A 15,361-nucleotide genomic window follows, 5' to 3' on the forward strand; every position below is an offset into this window, starting at 1 on the left:
TAGGACGAGAATATCAGATCAAGAGAGGATTTGGGGAAAATGTAATCACACAGAAGAGTAACAGCTTTGGAGGGAAGCTTGGCACTATTATTCTCAAAACTCTAACTCTACTGATCAAAAGAAGCAGCACTTTGTTTTGGAACATGAAAGATTCTTCACCTCGTAAAAAGATTTTAAGAATAACTAGAATTCTGAATTTGGAACTGAAATGGATGATTATTCATTTGCTCATCATTGTCAATTATTTTATGCAATATTTTTTTAACGACCCCTCAATCAGGGATGCAGGAAACAGCTCCTGTCCCCCATCCCTGCTCTACCACTGACACTCTGAAAAGGTGGAGACATCATTTCCACTCTCCATTCTTTATTAGTGAGTTCACTGTCAATGGTACAGCCTCCCTGCCTCTTGACACAAAAGAATCACATGACCTCTCTGTACCGTGAAATGGCAGCGGAGGCGTCCCCTTTCCTCAGCCCTTTCACGGCAGCGAACACCTCCAGATGTTCCCTCACTGTCAGGTTGGGCCACAGCACGTTCTCCTGAGGGCAGTACCCCAGGAACTTGACCGTGTCATCTACCTGATGATCCAAAACCGAACTACATCCTTGCAATTCCACCTAAGAAAGTAAACCAGTATTAGAAACACATGTATCCTCTTCTCCAATCACACAATTACTCAAGAAACTGACACATAGCTGATAAATGCCTAAAATTTTGAGCATCAAAGAAATATATGGAAATTACTTCATATATTTATTGTAAAAAAAACTATGTAAACTACTAATATAAAAGTATAGTCTTACAAAGATATAGCCTATATTTACCACAAAATTTATATTTCAAGAATGGAAACATTTCTTCACTTTTCAGTACCTCTCCAGCTGTTGGCCTTGTGACTCCAGATATCATTCTAATAGATGAACTTTTACCGGCGCCATTGGGTCCCAGCAATCCCAAAATTTCACCTGAAAAAGGAACACTGACTATTAATATTGGAAGCGAATATTGATTAACATAAACCTGTTTCTCCAATGACCTTCTGAGATACGTGCACCACTTACTTAGCACCATTTTGAAAGTTATAACATATACGTAATCCATGTCATCAAAACATGTTCTTTAACTCCTATAATTATATAAAGTGTTAGTGAAAAGCTTATGGATTTGGTGTCAACACATCTGTCTTTTTTTTTTTTTTTTTACTCTTTCAGTTAAAAATGTCCCCAGATTGGTTTTGATAGTAGATGGCTTGTGTGCTGTGTACACATATAAATGATTGCTAAACTTGGGGAGTCAGGGACATTTTCTCCACCCCAGATTCCACCACCTGTGTCCAAGCCACCATCTTCTTTTGTCTGAACTGATATAAAAGCCTCTTAACTTGTCTGCCACCCAAATTCATGAACAAACAATAGCCAATGTGTAATTTTTTCAAAATATACATTAAATGGTGACAAAAAGCCTGCTAAAAACCCTCCGGTAGCATTCCCCTAATTTGGTATGAAATCTAAACTCTCAGCTGTCTTTGGTCCCGCTCACCTCTTTAACTTCATCCCTCCCCTCTGCAGATGCATCCACTGGCCTCTTTGTGCCTCAACCACTCCAAAGGCGTCCTCATGCCTGGTCCCTGCCCTCGCTGCTTCCTCTGCCTGGGGTGCTCTTGTGTTGCTCACATAGCTGCCACCTTGTCCTCATCCAGATCTTGGCTTAGCCGTCACTGCTCAAGAAAGGCCTTCTCTCACCCTCAGTGAACGCAGCCCTAAGTCACTCACGTCATTTCACATATTTGAATGCTCCACACAGAACTTGCCTATGTGATATCTGACACTTTTCTTGATAAGTTATTTTTTGTTAATCAACTCCTCTTAGGATGTAAAATCCATGAACACAGGAACTTGCCTGATTCTTTCATAATTACATTTCCGGAGGCTAAAACAGTCCCCGGCACACTCAAAAAACAAAAAAACAAATAAATGAACAACAACAAAAAAATATATATATCTGTTGAATGAATGAATGAATGAATGAATGCTTCAGCAATTACAACGGTGCCTATAACATATATGTTCAGTTGATATTTTTAAAAACAATGGTAAATAAAAAAAGTGATTCTTCCAAACCTTTTTTAACACAGAAGGAGATGTTTCTTGCTGCTATTTTCTTATTCCTCTTTGAAAAGCAACTTTTCTTCCGGCCTGCATATTCTTTGTGTAGACAGCTGGCAATTATGACTGGTTTCTGGAATAGAGGACAACGTGATTTTTCTCTTAAACTCAGACACTTTACGGTCCTATGTTCTCCCTACTGGAACCTCCCTGCCCTATGTCTTAAACCAAACCATATTTTGAGTTGAGGGTAATCCATATTGCTTGTTTCAAATGTAACATGCATTCATTGATGTCAATAATATTCCTTACTTCTAAATGGATTGAGAAAACAGCATGGTTTCATGGAAGGCGGCTCATGGCCTTCCCAGAACAGAAGTGTCTAATCTCATGGAAACATCGTAACATCTAAATCAAATAAAAGAATAATTCTTAAAATCTTAAGGATTTCATAACAAGTCTCACATAAATTCCTCAACTCATGAAATTTTTGATTTCGAAATTATAGCTCTACTTATCAAAGTCCATTTTTCTCAAAAGACTAAAACCATCATGTTTTGTGTTCTTCTTTGAGCTTCCACAACACTCCAAAGAAATGCCTGCATATGTAAGATTATGAAAACACGTATTACGAAAATGCACCAAAATCCAAACTTTCAAAATGAAAACCAGCATATCAACCTCTATTCTTGATAATTCTTGAATATTTCCATTAAATCCACTTTGTCACTTGCTTTTCTACCTCCTCTAAGTTTGAAGTGGTCAGGGCGGTTGCTGTTCTTATTCTTTCTGCTTGAACGTCTTCATCTTCATCTACAGGTTCTTCTGGATTTGGTCGAACATTTCTACTTTGGGGGGAAATTCTGTGGAGAAAATGAAATGTGTGACATGTAGCTTTCTTGTTGTCAAAGATACATTGAAAATCAGTTTCCCTCTGGTTTTACCATTGGCCTTTCTTTCAACAAACTGGTGAGGATGATGGCTGTGTGAATATTGCTTCTGCTTTTGCCAAGAACTTCCAACCGGATAGCTAGAATCTTCTTCTTGGTGGTGTTGCCATAACTTTGTTTGCATCTTTGACCCTTTCAAATTTGTCAGCAAGTCCTGCCGCTTCTTTAAAAATCAGGTCACCTACATTTTCTGTGTTCACTCTGAGCCCATCTTAATCTATCCGACATTCACCTCAATTTCTTTCCCTGTTCACTCTGTCTAGAGCCCCTCTACTCGTGAAGCACTCTGAACTATGTTGCTCAACCTTTTCCACCCCATACAACCATTTCTGTTCAAGGATGTATAATCATCTTCAATGGGAGAATGGTATATTTGAGTACTCATTAATTTTTTTTTTTTTTCAGGAAGGTTAGTCCTAAGCTAACATCTGTTGCCAATCCTCCTCTTTTTTGCTGAGGAAGATGGGCCCTGGGCCAACATCCATGCCCATCTTCCTCTACTTTATGTGGGATGCCGCCACAGCATGGCTTGATAAGCAGTGCGTAGGTCCGTGCCCAGGATCCAAACCTGTGAACCCCGGGCCACCGAAGCGGAGCGCATGAACTTAATTGTTAGGCCACCAGACCAGCACCCCCCCCATTAAGTTTTTGAGGAATTTGAAAGCTTCCCTCAACTGGTCAGTGGCAGAACTCTGCCTGAGAGTCCTGTTTCCTGGCAGTAAGCCAGCAACCCACAGACCATCATGAAAATCACCATGCTGTTTACATTGTAAATATGAATCCATATTAACAAGTTGATAGTACAGACACTATCTAGGAATATTAAAATACCATATTAAGGATGAAATTAAGTTTTATGCCAACCTGAAAACAGGATCCTTTCGCATTATTTTCTTTCCACACTTTATTTCCATGCGTCTTAGAACAAAAACAAATAGCAAAGCCTGAAAGTAAGGCTAGGAGCAAAGAAAAACAGTTATATTTAGGCATAAAATCACAATACTTTTTAAACATTTAAATTATATTGGTGGCCTTTTGTCTCCAGGTAACACAGATATGAATCATTCTTACACATCGGGGAAGAAATCCAGCTAGACAGTGACTACCCAGCTTAGTGGATCCTGCCTGCTTTCTTCCTCTCACAACCCACATCCAGTCTGTCAGCAAATTCTATCTGCTCTACCTTTGAAAGTATCCAGAACCCAGCTCCTTCTCACCCTTGCTGTGCCACTCCCCCCCAGGCCAGGGTCATTATAATTTCTCATTGTAATATTACAGCACCTTGTTATCTGGTCTCCCTCTTCTCCTCTTGCCTCAAACATCTATTCTCAACACAGTCACTAGGGCTACTCTTTTAAAACACAAGGTCCTTAAGACATAAGTTTGATCATATCGCTTTTCTTCAAACCCTCCAATGACTCCTCAATTACTCCAAGTCAGAGTCCTTGTAGTGACCCAGAACGCTCTCTGCAACCCCTTCTGTCCACCCTAAATTTTACCCTATTACTTCTGTGACCATCTCTAGTGCCACTCTCCCCTTTGGTCACTCTGCCACAACCACACTGGCCTCCTGGCTAACCCTGGAATAAGCCAGGGTCACTCTTGCCCCCTCCCATTGGAATGCTCATCCCCAAACTTTCCCTAACAGCCTGCTTCCTTCAGATCTTTGTTTCTCAGCCAGGTCTTTCCTGACCACCCATCTAACACAGTATCTATTATGTATTTAGTTTATTATCTGTCTTCTTCCATCAGAATATAAGCTCCAAGGGGGCAGGGACTTCTGTCTGTATTTTCTCCTATACCTAGCAACATACTGACACGTTGTATTCAAAGACGATAGCTTTCTTCAGGCTAAATATACCAATGTAATCATTTTTTTCTTTTCATTTTTATTATTCGACTTTTGCTTTTTTATCTCTAATTCAAAGGATTTAAGTCATATTGCATCTGTATTTTTTACAAGCTCTCTCAAATTTGGAAGGGGCAGCAAAAAAGGATAAATACACATGAAAAATTAACTTTATATTGAATTCTGGACTTACACAGTCCATTCATGCACATAAAAAGTAACTCTAGGATTTAGAATCATGTCTGAATGTAATTGCTTTATTTAAGATTACATTAAAAACACTTTCAAAGTTGGCACACTTCAGACAAGATCAAATAGTTATTATAGTAAATGATAACTATCCAAAAAAATAGATGATGAGGTAGAAAGTCCTTACTATTAGGCATAATAGAAAATCAACTCCACTTAGATCATAATTTGGGTCTTGAACATTATCTTGGTGCTTGTTGACTCCCTGCAAAGACAAAAAAATGGCTAAATGGAAATTCATCAGCTTTACAATTTGCATTTAAATAAAATGGCATTTCGCATATTGAATATTTTCCTCATTAAGCTGGGCTCCCTTGTGTGCCCAAGCAATTGCCTGCAGAGAAGAGAGGGGGCCCTACTCAACTCTCACTGTCTCTCAATGAGCAGGTATCCTATGTCAGTTCTTCTCTTCCAATTCTTTTTTTTTTTTTAATCTTTTGGTTTAATGTTTGGTGAAAATATTGAACACATGACAGAGAGAGGTGCCTGCATCATGAAAAATTCTGGAGATTGACAATAACTGTCCTAAATTCCCCTCACAGGCCTTTTCAGGGTCCTTCCTACCCCAACGGTGACTATTTCCCATGACAATAATTGGTCCCATCCAGTTATTATTTCTTCATCAATCAATGCGTTCAAAAAGTAACTCATCCCTCCTAAGTAATGTGTGACAGACCTAGGTTAATGTACTTCACCTTGTAGGTCTACTTATATTTTGGGAGAGAAATGCTTTAAGCAAAGCAATGAATTTCCCATTGAGAATTCCAGGCACTGCTCAGCCAATGGAAAAGTGCTTTTGTAGCTGGAAGGCTTTCCCAGGACCCCAAGAACACAAGCGATTAGGGGAGTCCTCTCTGCTTTCTTCATCCAGGATGGTGCAGGGCCCTAAAAAGTACGTTCCTGACTGAGCTGCTCTGCTCTTCTCATTATATACCTTTTTCCGTTTGAATCACATTCAGTTTATTTAACGCCTGCTGGTCTTTCCTGTTTCAATGGCTCTGCTTTCCTCTGCAGAGCACACTTACTCCTGCCCCACTCTCCCTGCTAATGAATTCTTACTCATTCTTCCAGACTCTGTGGAAACACTGCTCCCCCAGAAGAATTCCCTACTCTCCAGAGCACATCACCTGGGCTTCCTCTCTCTCCCTTGGCAGTTCGCCTTCTCCTTTGTAACCTTTAAACCCCTGGCATTCACTTGCTTGGGGCTGGTCTGTCTTTGTCTCCACTCAGCTCCGTGAAAGGAAGGACTGTGCTATCTTGTCCACCAGGCGTCCCCAGTTACTAGTACAGTTTAATATATACTTTTGAATGAATGAATAATGTTCTACACGAGTGTATCCTCACAGTGAATAATGAATACTCATCAAGCTAGGCCACCTTTTGCACTCTGACATTAGTTTTGAATAGCGTTTGACAGCGCTTACAGTTTGCAAAGTGCACATGGAAAAGCTTTTTAACAGCTTTATTGAAGTTAAATTTTCATGCTACAAAATTTACCCATTTTAAGTGTACAATTCAAGAATTTTTAGTAAATGTACAGAGTTGTGAGAGCATCACCACAATTCCACTTAAGAGCATTTACGTCACCCCAAGGAGATACCTGGCATGCATTTGCTGTCACTCCCATTCCCCACCCAGCCCCAGGAACCCACCAGCCTACTTTCTGTCTTTATAGATTTGGTAAAGCACTTGAATAGGCTGCATATTCAAAATTAATGACACAATTGGTAACATTTCTTACCTCTCCCAAAAAAGCTATAAATCCACTCAAGGTAGATGAGGGAACTAACACCATGCTAGGAACCAAGCTACGTAAGTCGGCTCGATTCATTGAAACGATGCCAAACATGATGATTGAGGTCTACAAGGCAAGTTGAAATATATGTCAGACACACTCAGTCCATTGATATGTGAGAAAATACTGAAGATGTAGGTGTTCTCATCCTATATATCAGAATTTCCCCATATGCAGATACACCCCTTCCAGAAGGAGAAGGGAAGAGAGGAGCATTTGTTATTGAGAATATATACGACTTTTAGCTCCCCAACAGAAAATTTTTAGATAAAAAAATCAGGAGATTAAGGTGAAAGCTAAAATGACCAAATAGACTTCCTGACAGTGATTAAATGCAATCTAAGACAACAGGATAAAGAGAGGAATTAACTTTTTATAGCTAAGGTAACAATATTGTTAATGTATAAAAATCTGTAAATATTGAAAAGGTATACGAGCAGTTATAAAAAAGACGAATCCATATTGCCTCTCACCTAGACTAAAGCATTCTAATTGTCCTCCCTGGTGCATTTCTTCCCCATTCCAAACAAATGATTTCTCCAAGATTGTGCATTTTTATTGCATGGATTCATTTTCTTTTAGAATACTGGGAAATGTGTATTTAAAATTTTTCTGTTTTAAGGATCAATTTATCAGTTAACAAGTGTGTATTGAGCACTTGAATCTCTGCTGAATCTTATTAATGTATTAATTATAATAAAAATAATAAGAATCATAACTACTAAATTCACTGAATATTATACAAATGCCAGGCATTTAGAACTTAGCGTGCCTTACTTATTTAAATCCTTACAACTACTCTATAATGTGGTTATTCTTATTATCCCTCCCTTTATATATGAGAAATCTAGGGTCCAGACACCTTAGACAATATCCTCAAAACCACAGTTAGGGAATGACAAAGCTGGAATTCAAAACCCCGTGTGTGTGTGATTCCTAAGTCTTTATGTCAGAGAACTATAATATTTTGAGGATTGTTATACAAGGGAATGTTGTGTCAATATGAAATGAATTTACAATTTTGAGGAATATGTAATATACATATAAAAAGCAATTGGGAATAGAACCATATAACTTACAATCAAGTATTCAGTAAGAGCACAACAAGCATTTTAGATAGCAAATCCATAGGACTCTTCTCATTTTACAATCACCACAATCTCTCTGCAAAAGTATCGCACAATTGTCCATGTTTACATATTTCTCTTCTCTTGGCTTCCAGGACAACACGTTCTTCTATTTTTTCTCCTATCTCCTTCTTTTTTATAACTCTAAGTCCTTTAGTCAACTTAGCCAACTCCTCTTATTCTACTTGCCTCTAAGTTTCTGCTTTTGTGAGGTGTTTTTTTCCTCCTTTCTCACCCACTGGATCAAGATAAGATTCCAAACAGCATCAAAGGAAATACCCTATGGCTCAGTGTGCTAAGAAGATGTGCTACTATACCTCCACCACTGGGCTGAAATACGGGCTAGAAGGGTGCTTCCTTATTAGACAAGGGCCTAAGATATCCATGAAGTGTCACCTCCTTGCAGGTACTGGAGTCCATTGGACTCTAGAAACAAATTAACTGTTAACTGTGGCTTTACTTAATGATGAAGAGACATTGCCTAAACTGTCCTTCCAAATATACCCAAGATCACAAAAGGACTACTGCACTGACCATCAACTTATGATACATTTTTACGTAAGATGTAGATTCTATTCGGCCTTCTGCCATGTATATAGAATAGAATCTGCATTATCAATTATGCATTCCTCTTGCACAATTCCTCAGCTGCAAAGTGAATAAATGAACAAATGAAGCAATTTGACTTTGTTATTTCTAAGGAAAGTCAAGATAATGCAGAACATCTTTTTTAGTAGGTTTGCAAACTAATGTGATGATTAAGATGTTCTCATTGTGATATGAACAAACTATAGCAAATAAAGGACCACAGCAGAGAATCAAACATGTGACTCTGAAACACTGTATATTTCAAATTGAAATACATCTGCGTATGATGGGATATCTTTTTTCCTTTGCTGCCAATTATTTTTGAATTATTATGGATTAAAATAAGAAAGGGCAATATTGTAACATATTACACTTCCCTCTCCTTTCTATGGTGTAATTTTAAGATATTAATTTTCCCCATTGCTCAGGACAAAAGTGACTATATTTAGTGTTACATTGAAAGTTTGAAAAAGAACTCCATTTCTCTATTTATTTGTTTGTATATGTACTTACAAAAGAGAAGCAAAATACCCAAAGGCCACTGTGTTTTCTCCTCTTGCGAAAAATAAACGATATCACATAGGTCAGGAAAATAAGGGAAATGGCATAACCAAGCGTAATTACAACCTGAAGATAATACAAATGATATCAAAGTCAAAAACTGAAATATTAACTGAGGGAAAAATTCAATTACAAATATTTTTAAAGTATTTTATTGCACATGTACTTTTCCTGTTTTTTTTTGTTTTGTTTATGATAAAATAGAAATGAAAATGTCTCAATTATATAAAATATCAATGTTAAAATTTATTATGAATTACATTATAAGATATTGTCTATGTAATGTGTGACTTACCAAAGCAAACACAATTCGACTTGTGAGATAAATGTGCGCTATGTTTGCTACATAGAAAATTAAGTACATTAAAAGGAGAATAAAAGCAAAGAAGGTAACATCCACCAGTGCCTGCCCACACCAGTAAGCAGACGCGTAGAGGCCCGAAATCCATAGCTGGGACTTCGTTCTTTTCTGATGAAAAAACACAAGAGGTACACAGATTCAACTGAAATCCAAATCCAAAACAAACACATTGAAAGGTTTTTTTAAAAGATAAATATAAATTTAATCTTCTAATATTTTTTAATCTTCTAATAATTTTATTTTTTTATAATTTTAATTATGCACATACTGTTTAGGAGCCAATTCCATAAGTGGCAATTTTGAAAATGAGTATGGTTTTATCTGACAGGTTTGATTCATAACCCCACTTTAGCTCATGAATAATGAATAGAAAAGGAGACCACAAAATGTTCAAGGCATTAATTTCCTTCAAAAGAAATGTTACTTTGTAGCCTGAAGGACAATAAATTCTCCACTATCCAAGTACGCTCTGGGAGAGTGACTGTGGTGACTTGTCTAAATTTGATTTAACTGTTTTTCCTGGATAAAGAGCATAATCAAACACAAATATAACAAAAATTCATATTCTCCACAGTACATAGGGGAATTCAAGTCTTAAATTTGGTCCTCAATTTCAACATCAATGATTTCCTCCTTGTGGTTCGGAAATAATATAGTCAAAAGTTTTATAATATCTCCCTTTGAGTCCCTGCAAAATTATTGCACCTTTCCTGTAATTTTGAAGTAAAAAGCATTTTGTTATTGTAGAAGTAAATTTTCTGACTTGATAGAAATAATGTTTAACCACATTATCTAAATTAAACGTGTGTTTAAATGTTTTTATCACAGAAAAATATTTTGAACACATAGCATGCAAAATACAATTACAGAAGTCCCTGAAGTCCCTTTTCTTTTTTTTCTCTTCTCTTACTTTGTAATCGCTGACACTGCTCATGGCGATGTAGGGAGAAATGCTGCACACAACCAGAAATAAGAAAAAGGAGCCTTCCAGCAGCTCAGCCCAGATTAGTACATAATTCTGCAAATATAAAAGGTACTTTAAACCAGTGAATATTTTAAAAAATGAAACGAATACTAATAATCATAAAGAATGTGGTTTTTGAGAGGCCGGCCCGGTGGCGCAAGCGGTTGGGTGCGTGCGCACCGCTGCGGCGGCCCAGGGTTCACAGGTTCGGAACTCGGGCGCGCACCGATGCACCGCTTGTCAAGCCATGCTGTGGCGGTGTCCCATATAATGTAGAGGAAGATGGGTATGGATGTTAGCCCAGGGCCAGTCTTCCTCAGCAAAAAGAGGAGGATTGGCAGATGTTAGCTCAGGGCCAATCTTCCTCACAAAAAAACAAAAAAAGGAATGTGGTTTTTGAAATACTGAAAAATCAAAATAAAAAGTGTACATCTATTTCATCAACATCTACACATGAAGGTGGGAGGGAAAATGATTTCTGATCATTTAACATGAGGCTTCAACTCCTAGAAAAAAACAGAAGTAAAAACAAAAAAAAATTAATAAAATAACTCAGGACCCACTTCAGGGCACATATCAAAAACTGAAAACAGGGTCTCAGAGATATCTGCCCCCACATGTTCCTTGCAGCACCATTCACAATAGCTGAGAGGTGGAAGCAACCCAAATGTCCATGGACAGATGAACAGATAAACAAAATGTAGTACGTGTACACAGTGGAATATTATTCAGCCTTAAAAAGGAAGGAAATCCTGTCACAAAGCACAACATAGATGACAGAAACAAGCCAGTCACAAAAAGACAAATACTATACGATTCTACTTTTATGAGGTAACAAAAGTAATCAAATTCATAGAAACAGAAAGTAGAATGGTGATTACCAGGGGGCATGGGGAGGGAGAAATAGGGAGTTATTGGCTAATGGGTATAGAGTGTTAGTTCTGCAAGATGAAAAGGTTGTGGAGATCTGTTTTATAATAATGTGAATATATTCAACCCTACCAAACTATACACTTAAAAATGGTTATGGTAAATTTTATGTTATGTGTTTTTTACCACAATACAAAAAAATAATAGTTCAGAAATTGCAATCCTAGATGAACAATTATTCAGGCATGAGCATATCTTTCTCAGCAAACCTAGTGATGGATATGTGAAGCTGGGTGGGTGTGTTCTGAAACATAGACGTAAAAAGAAAACTCGATGCCACTGAGCCCATCTTCAAGATGAACTTCAAATCACCACCTCCAAATTGGTGTCTGCCTGAGGCTGGGACTATGCTCAGGTAGGGTACAAAGACTGCTTCATGGATATAATTACAGAAGAGCAATGCAATAGCCTATCTCAAAATAATTCTACAATTCTCAAACTTTATATAAGGCTTTGGAGGCTACACCTATAAATTCCAATTTTTCACCAGGTGGGAAAATGCATTACCATCTTCATAAGAATGGCCGAGAGAGGAAAGATGTGTGCCACTGGGGATTCCTAAGAGTGTAGCCATGGGGCCTTGATCCATTTTGATCCTGAGCAAACAGGTAATGACATGAGGAAACTAAAGGACCAAGTGGGGATAACGTCTATCTCTTTCTATTACCAGCTGGTTCCACTTTCTGGAGAGTTCCCTTCAGACACCACTATCCTTGAACCATCCCTTGCTCTCCCTGTTCACACGGTCAGTGGTGGCTTCAACTCACAGATGCATGTCTCCATTGCTGACCTCTCAAGTATATTCCGTCCATCTGCTCTTGCGTGGACCCCCAGCACCACTTATGCAGTGAAGCCAAAACTGAATTCGACTCCTTTGTCACAAAATGGGCTTCCCTTTTTGATGGCTCCATTTCTAATCATGTTTATTGTTCTTCCAACTTCCTGGCTTAAAACAGTTGGAGTCAGTTTTGAGAGGTCCCTCTTGGATATCAGTCAGGGTCTAATCAGAAAACCATAACCACCTTCAGCACTTAAAACAGAGAGAAATTAATCAGGCAGTGGTAATGGTTACATGGGTGGAAAGGGCAGAGAAGCCAACAAGGACGATGAAGTGAGAAGCCACTGTCACTTCTCGGCTAGAGGGACAAAGGAAGGAAGTGATGTGACTGGAGCCCCGGGTGGGGAATCCTCCTGTTCTCCTGGCTCCCACCACTGCTTCCAGTTGCCTAAACCCAGCCTGTAGCTGGCAGACATAGAATCCTGAAAATGCAGCCTGTGTGTATGAGACACCCCTGCAATGTAGAGCAACCACGGGAGGTGAAGGAGTTCATCAGAAAGCAGGTAGCCCAAGAACCGGCAAATTCTCCTTCATGTCAGTCAGTCTATCGCCTATTTAGTCAGTGGACGGTCCACTAACAAGTTATGTTAGATTTATAAGATTCTAAAGCTGGGTTCCAAGTGCTCTTGACTTCCAGTTCAGTGTACACACACGCTCTCATTCTCTCTCCTTCTGCAGTCAAGTGTGCATAATTTTTCAGAAGATTCCCTAGGAGACTATGACATAATATTGAAAAGTATTCCCCCAGGAGAATTCTCTGATAATAACTTGACAAGAAAAAAATCATATTTTGTTAGATATAATCTGTTTAAAATGTTAGAACAAAATAATAATTTTTAGGATAACAACCAATTATGAATATTTAAAAGCTAAAGGGGAATACATGGGTTTCTTGTCAAATTCCTAGTTATTCAGAATGAGTAAATCTGATACTTACCAAATGAAATGATCTTCTCTCAATTCGAATAGATTGTGTATGATGAAACATTTGAAGTAACCCATTGCTGATAATATTCATAAGGATAGGAAAACAGTGCAGTCTCTTGGTATTGCACACAACTGAAAATCTATAATCCTTAATATAAAACAAACAAATGCAAATAAAATAAATAATGTTAATTTGTTCTTAAAGAACAAAGTTTTTCTATAGAAGATCCTAACAGTGCCACATTCTAGCTGTGTGACCATCTTCAAGTTAACTGACCTTTCTGAGCTTCCTCATCTGTGAAAGGGTGTAATAAATGGGTTATTATAAGGTTCAAATGAGATAATGTATATTAGACCCTAGTACAGTGGATAGCACAGTTGGCAATATGAATTTTTATTAATATTACTAATTTTAGATCATTTTGTCTCCATTTTACTGATGAGGAAATTTCAGCTAACGGAATTTAAAAGTAGCCCTGACAAGGAGACACACTCAGTTTGCAGTGAGCAAGCAAAGGAACCGTGATCTTCTGGATAAGAGACAAGCACGGGGTTCATAAAATATTCATGGCTACACTGCCAATAAAGCATTTTCACACTTTCTACGACAATATTTATGTTCTTCATGTTTATGAAAATGTTTATATATTCATCAAGAGGCTCAATATTGTTTAAATATTACCAATAGTTCATGTAATAAATATGTTAGATAACTAACAAGTAAAGCAACTGACAAACAACATAGTTTCCTACAGTTGGCACAAAGAGATTCCATTTTTTATGATGTACCTAGTTTAGGTAGAACTGAATTCACTGATGCAGCTTCAAAGGCTTTAGTTTTTGTTTTTATTTCCCTGGTAGCAAGAAATAAAGAGGTATTTTCATTTAATGTGGCTCCCTAATTTTCAATGGAATGTAAGTAAGACTCAGAGTTTTACTGATGACGTAGTTACAATAGTCATGATCCTGGAAGGATCTCTATTGCTTGCTCTTTTTTTACCCAAACTGAAAGATGTTAAGATAGCAGACTGAGAACACTTTTCTCTCAGAGATTTCATGTGGTTATTAAAGTATTTAATGTCTTTTCTCAATATATGAAAACATTATTTGGGTAGTTAGTCATTGAATAGGATTCCTTAAATTCATAACTATATGAGTCAGTAATTATAAGGTCTATTACTTTATTGAGTCTGAATAAGGCAATTACATTTAGCTACTTTGAAATGTAAAAATTATCTAATTCAAAAGTTAAGATAGAAAATGTTATGTTGCACACCTGAAATTAATATAATGTTATATGTCAATTATATGTCAATAAAAAAGTAATAGTAATAAACTTGAAAAAATAAAAATAAAAGTAGACAAGAAAGACAACATTTTATGATTACAAGTTGTACACTTGTGAAGGTCAGAAACAGGCAACACTAAACTATCGTGATTAGGGAAGTATTGTAAGTGGTAAAACTATAAAGAAAAGCAAGAAACTGAGGAGCGTAAAAGTGAGATAGTGGTTACTTTGGAGGGAGGGAGAGGTTTATCATTAGGAAAAACAACCAGAGGGCTTCTGGGATGCTGGCAATGTTCTTTTGTTTAACATGAATGGTGATAACATGGGTAATGTGAGTGTTCACTTAATATTTTAATTCACTTTGCAATAATGAAGATGTACATATGTGTTCTATATACTTCTGTGTAAGTATAATAAATGTGGAAATATTATTTCCACATTTTAAAAAATTACAAAAAATAAAGTACAAATTATCATAGAAGAGAAAAAAAGGAAATATTTTACAAAAACTTCTTTAAACTTCACAATTTATTCAATAATGACCCAAAATGTTTTTGAATCGTATTGCTGTATACTACCTGGGTTGACTTTCTGCAGTTTTTGAAACAGTTAAAACGTAGCACTTTATTAACGTCTTGGGGCTTTTTTTTCTCATAAAAGCAAAACAAGAAGCAAGAGGCAAACATACCTTTTGTTTACCAGAAACTATGATAGCTCCATTGTATGACAGGTCATCAGTGCCATTTCTATTTTCAAAGTCATCTACTTCCAAAAGTATATTTTGATGCTTCAGTGACTGTATAAAATCTTCAATATTTGAGTCTA

The 15,361-nt window shown here is 37.2% G+C and overlaps 1 protein-coding gene across 1 annotated transcript in view; it reads right to left on the reverse strand.

Moving 5' to 3' along the window:
* The window catches only part of ABCA6 (ATP binding cassette subfamily A member 6), a 57,496-nt gene that overhangs the window by 8,066 nt on the left and 34,069 nt on the right, over nt 1-15,361 (reverse strand). The window contains exons 21-32 of the mRNA XM_014789196.2: nt 15,225-15,358; nt 13,259-13,396; nt 10,500-10,607; nt 9,524-9,697; nt 9,181-9,294; nt 6,899-7,018; nt 5,285-5,362; nt 3,924-4,015; nt 2,852-2,972; nt 2,125-2,242; nt 878-969; nt 443-621 (exon numbers count right to left, since the gene is read on the reverse strand). Of these exons, the coding sequence (XP_014644682.2) occupies nt 443-621; nt 878-969; nt 2,125-2,242; nt 2,852-2,972; nt 3,924-4,015; nt 5,285-5,362; nt 6,899-7,018; nt 9,181-9,294; nt 9,524-9,697; nt 10,500-10,607; nt 13,259-13,396; nt 15,225-15,358 (1,468 nt within the window). The remainder of the gene's footprint in view (nt 1-442; nt 622-877; nt 970-2,124; nt 2,243-2,851; nt 2,973-3,923; nt 4,016-5,284; nt 5,363-6,898; nt 7,019-9,180; nt 9,295-9,523; nt 9,698-10,499; nt 10,608-13,258; nt 13,397-15,224; nt 15,359-15,361) is intronic.

The sequence above is a fragment of the Ceratotherium simum genome, chromosome 16 (genome assembly GCF_057802395.1).
Source record: "Ceratotherium simum simum isolate JZ-2026a chromosome 16, ASM5780239v1, whole genome shotgun sequence".
Lineage (NCBI taxonomy): Eukaryota > Metazoa > Chordata > Mammalia > Perissodactyla > Rhinocerotidae > Ceratotherium > Ceratotherium simum.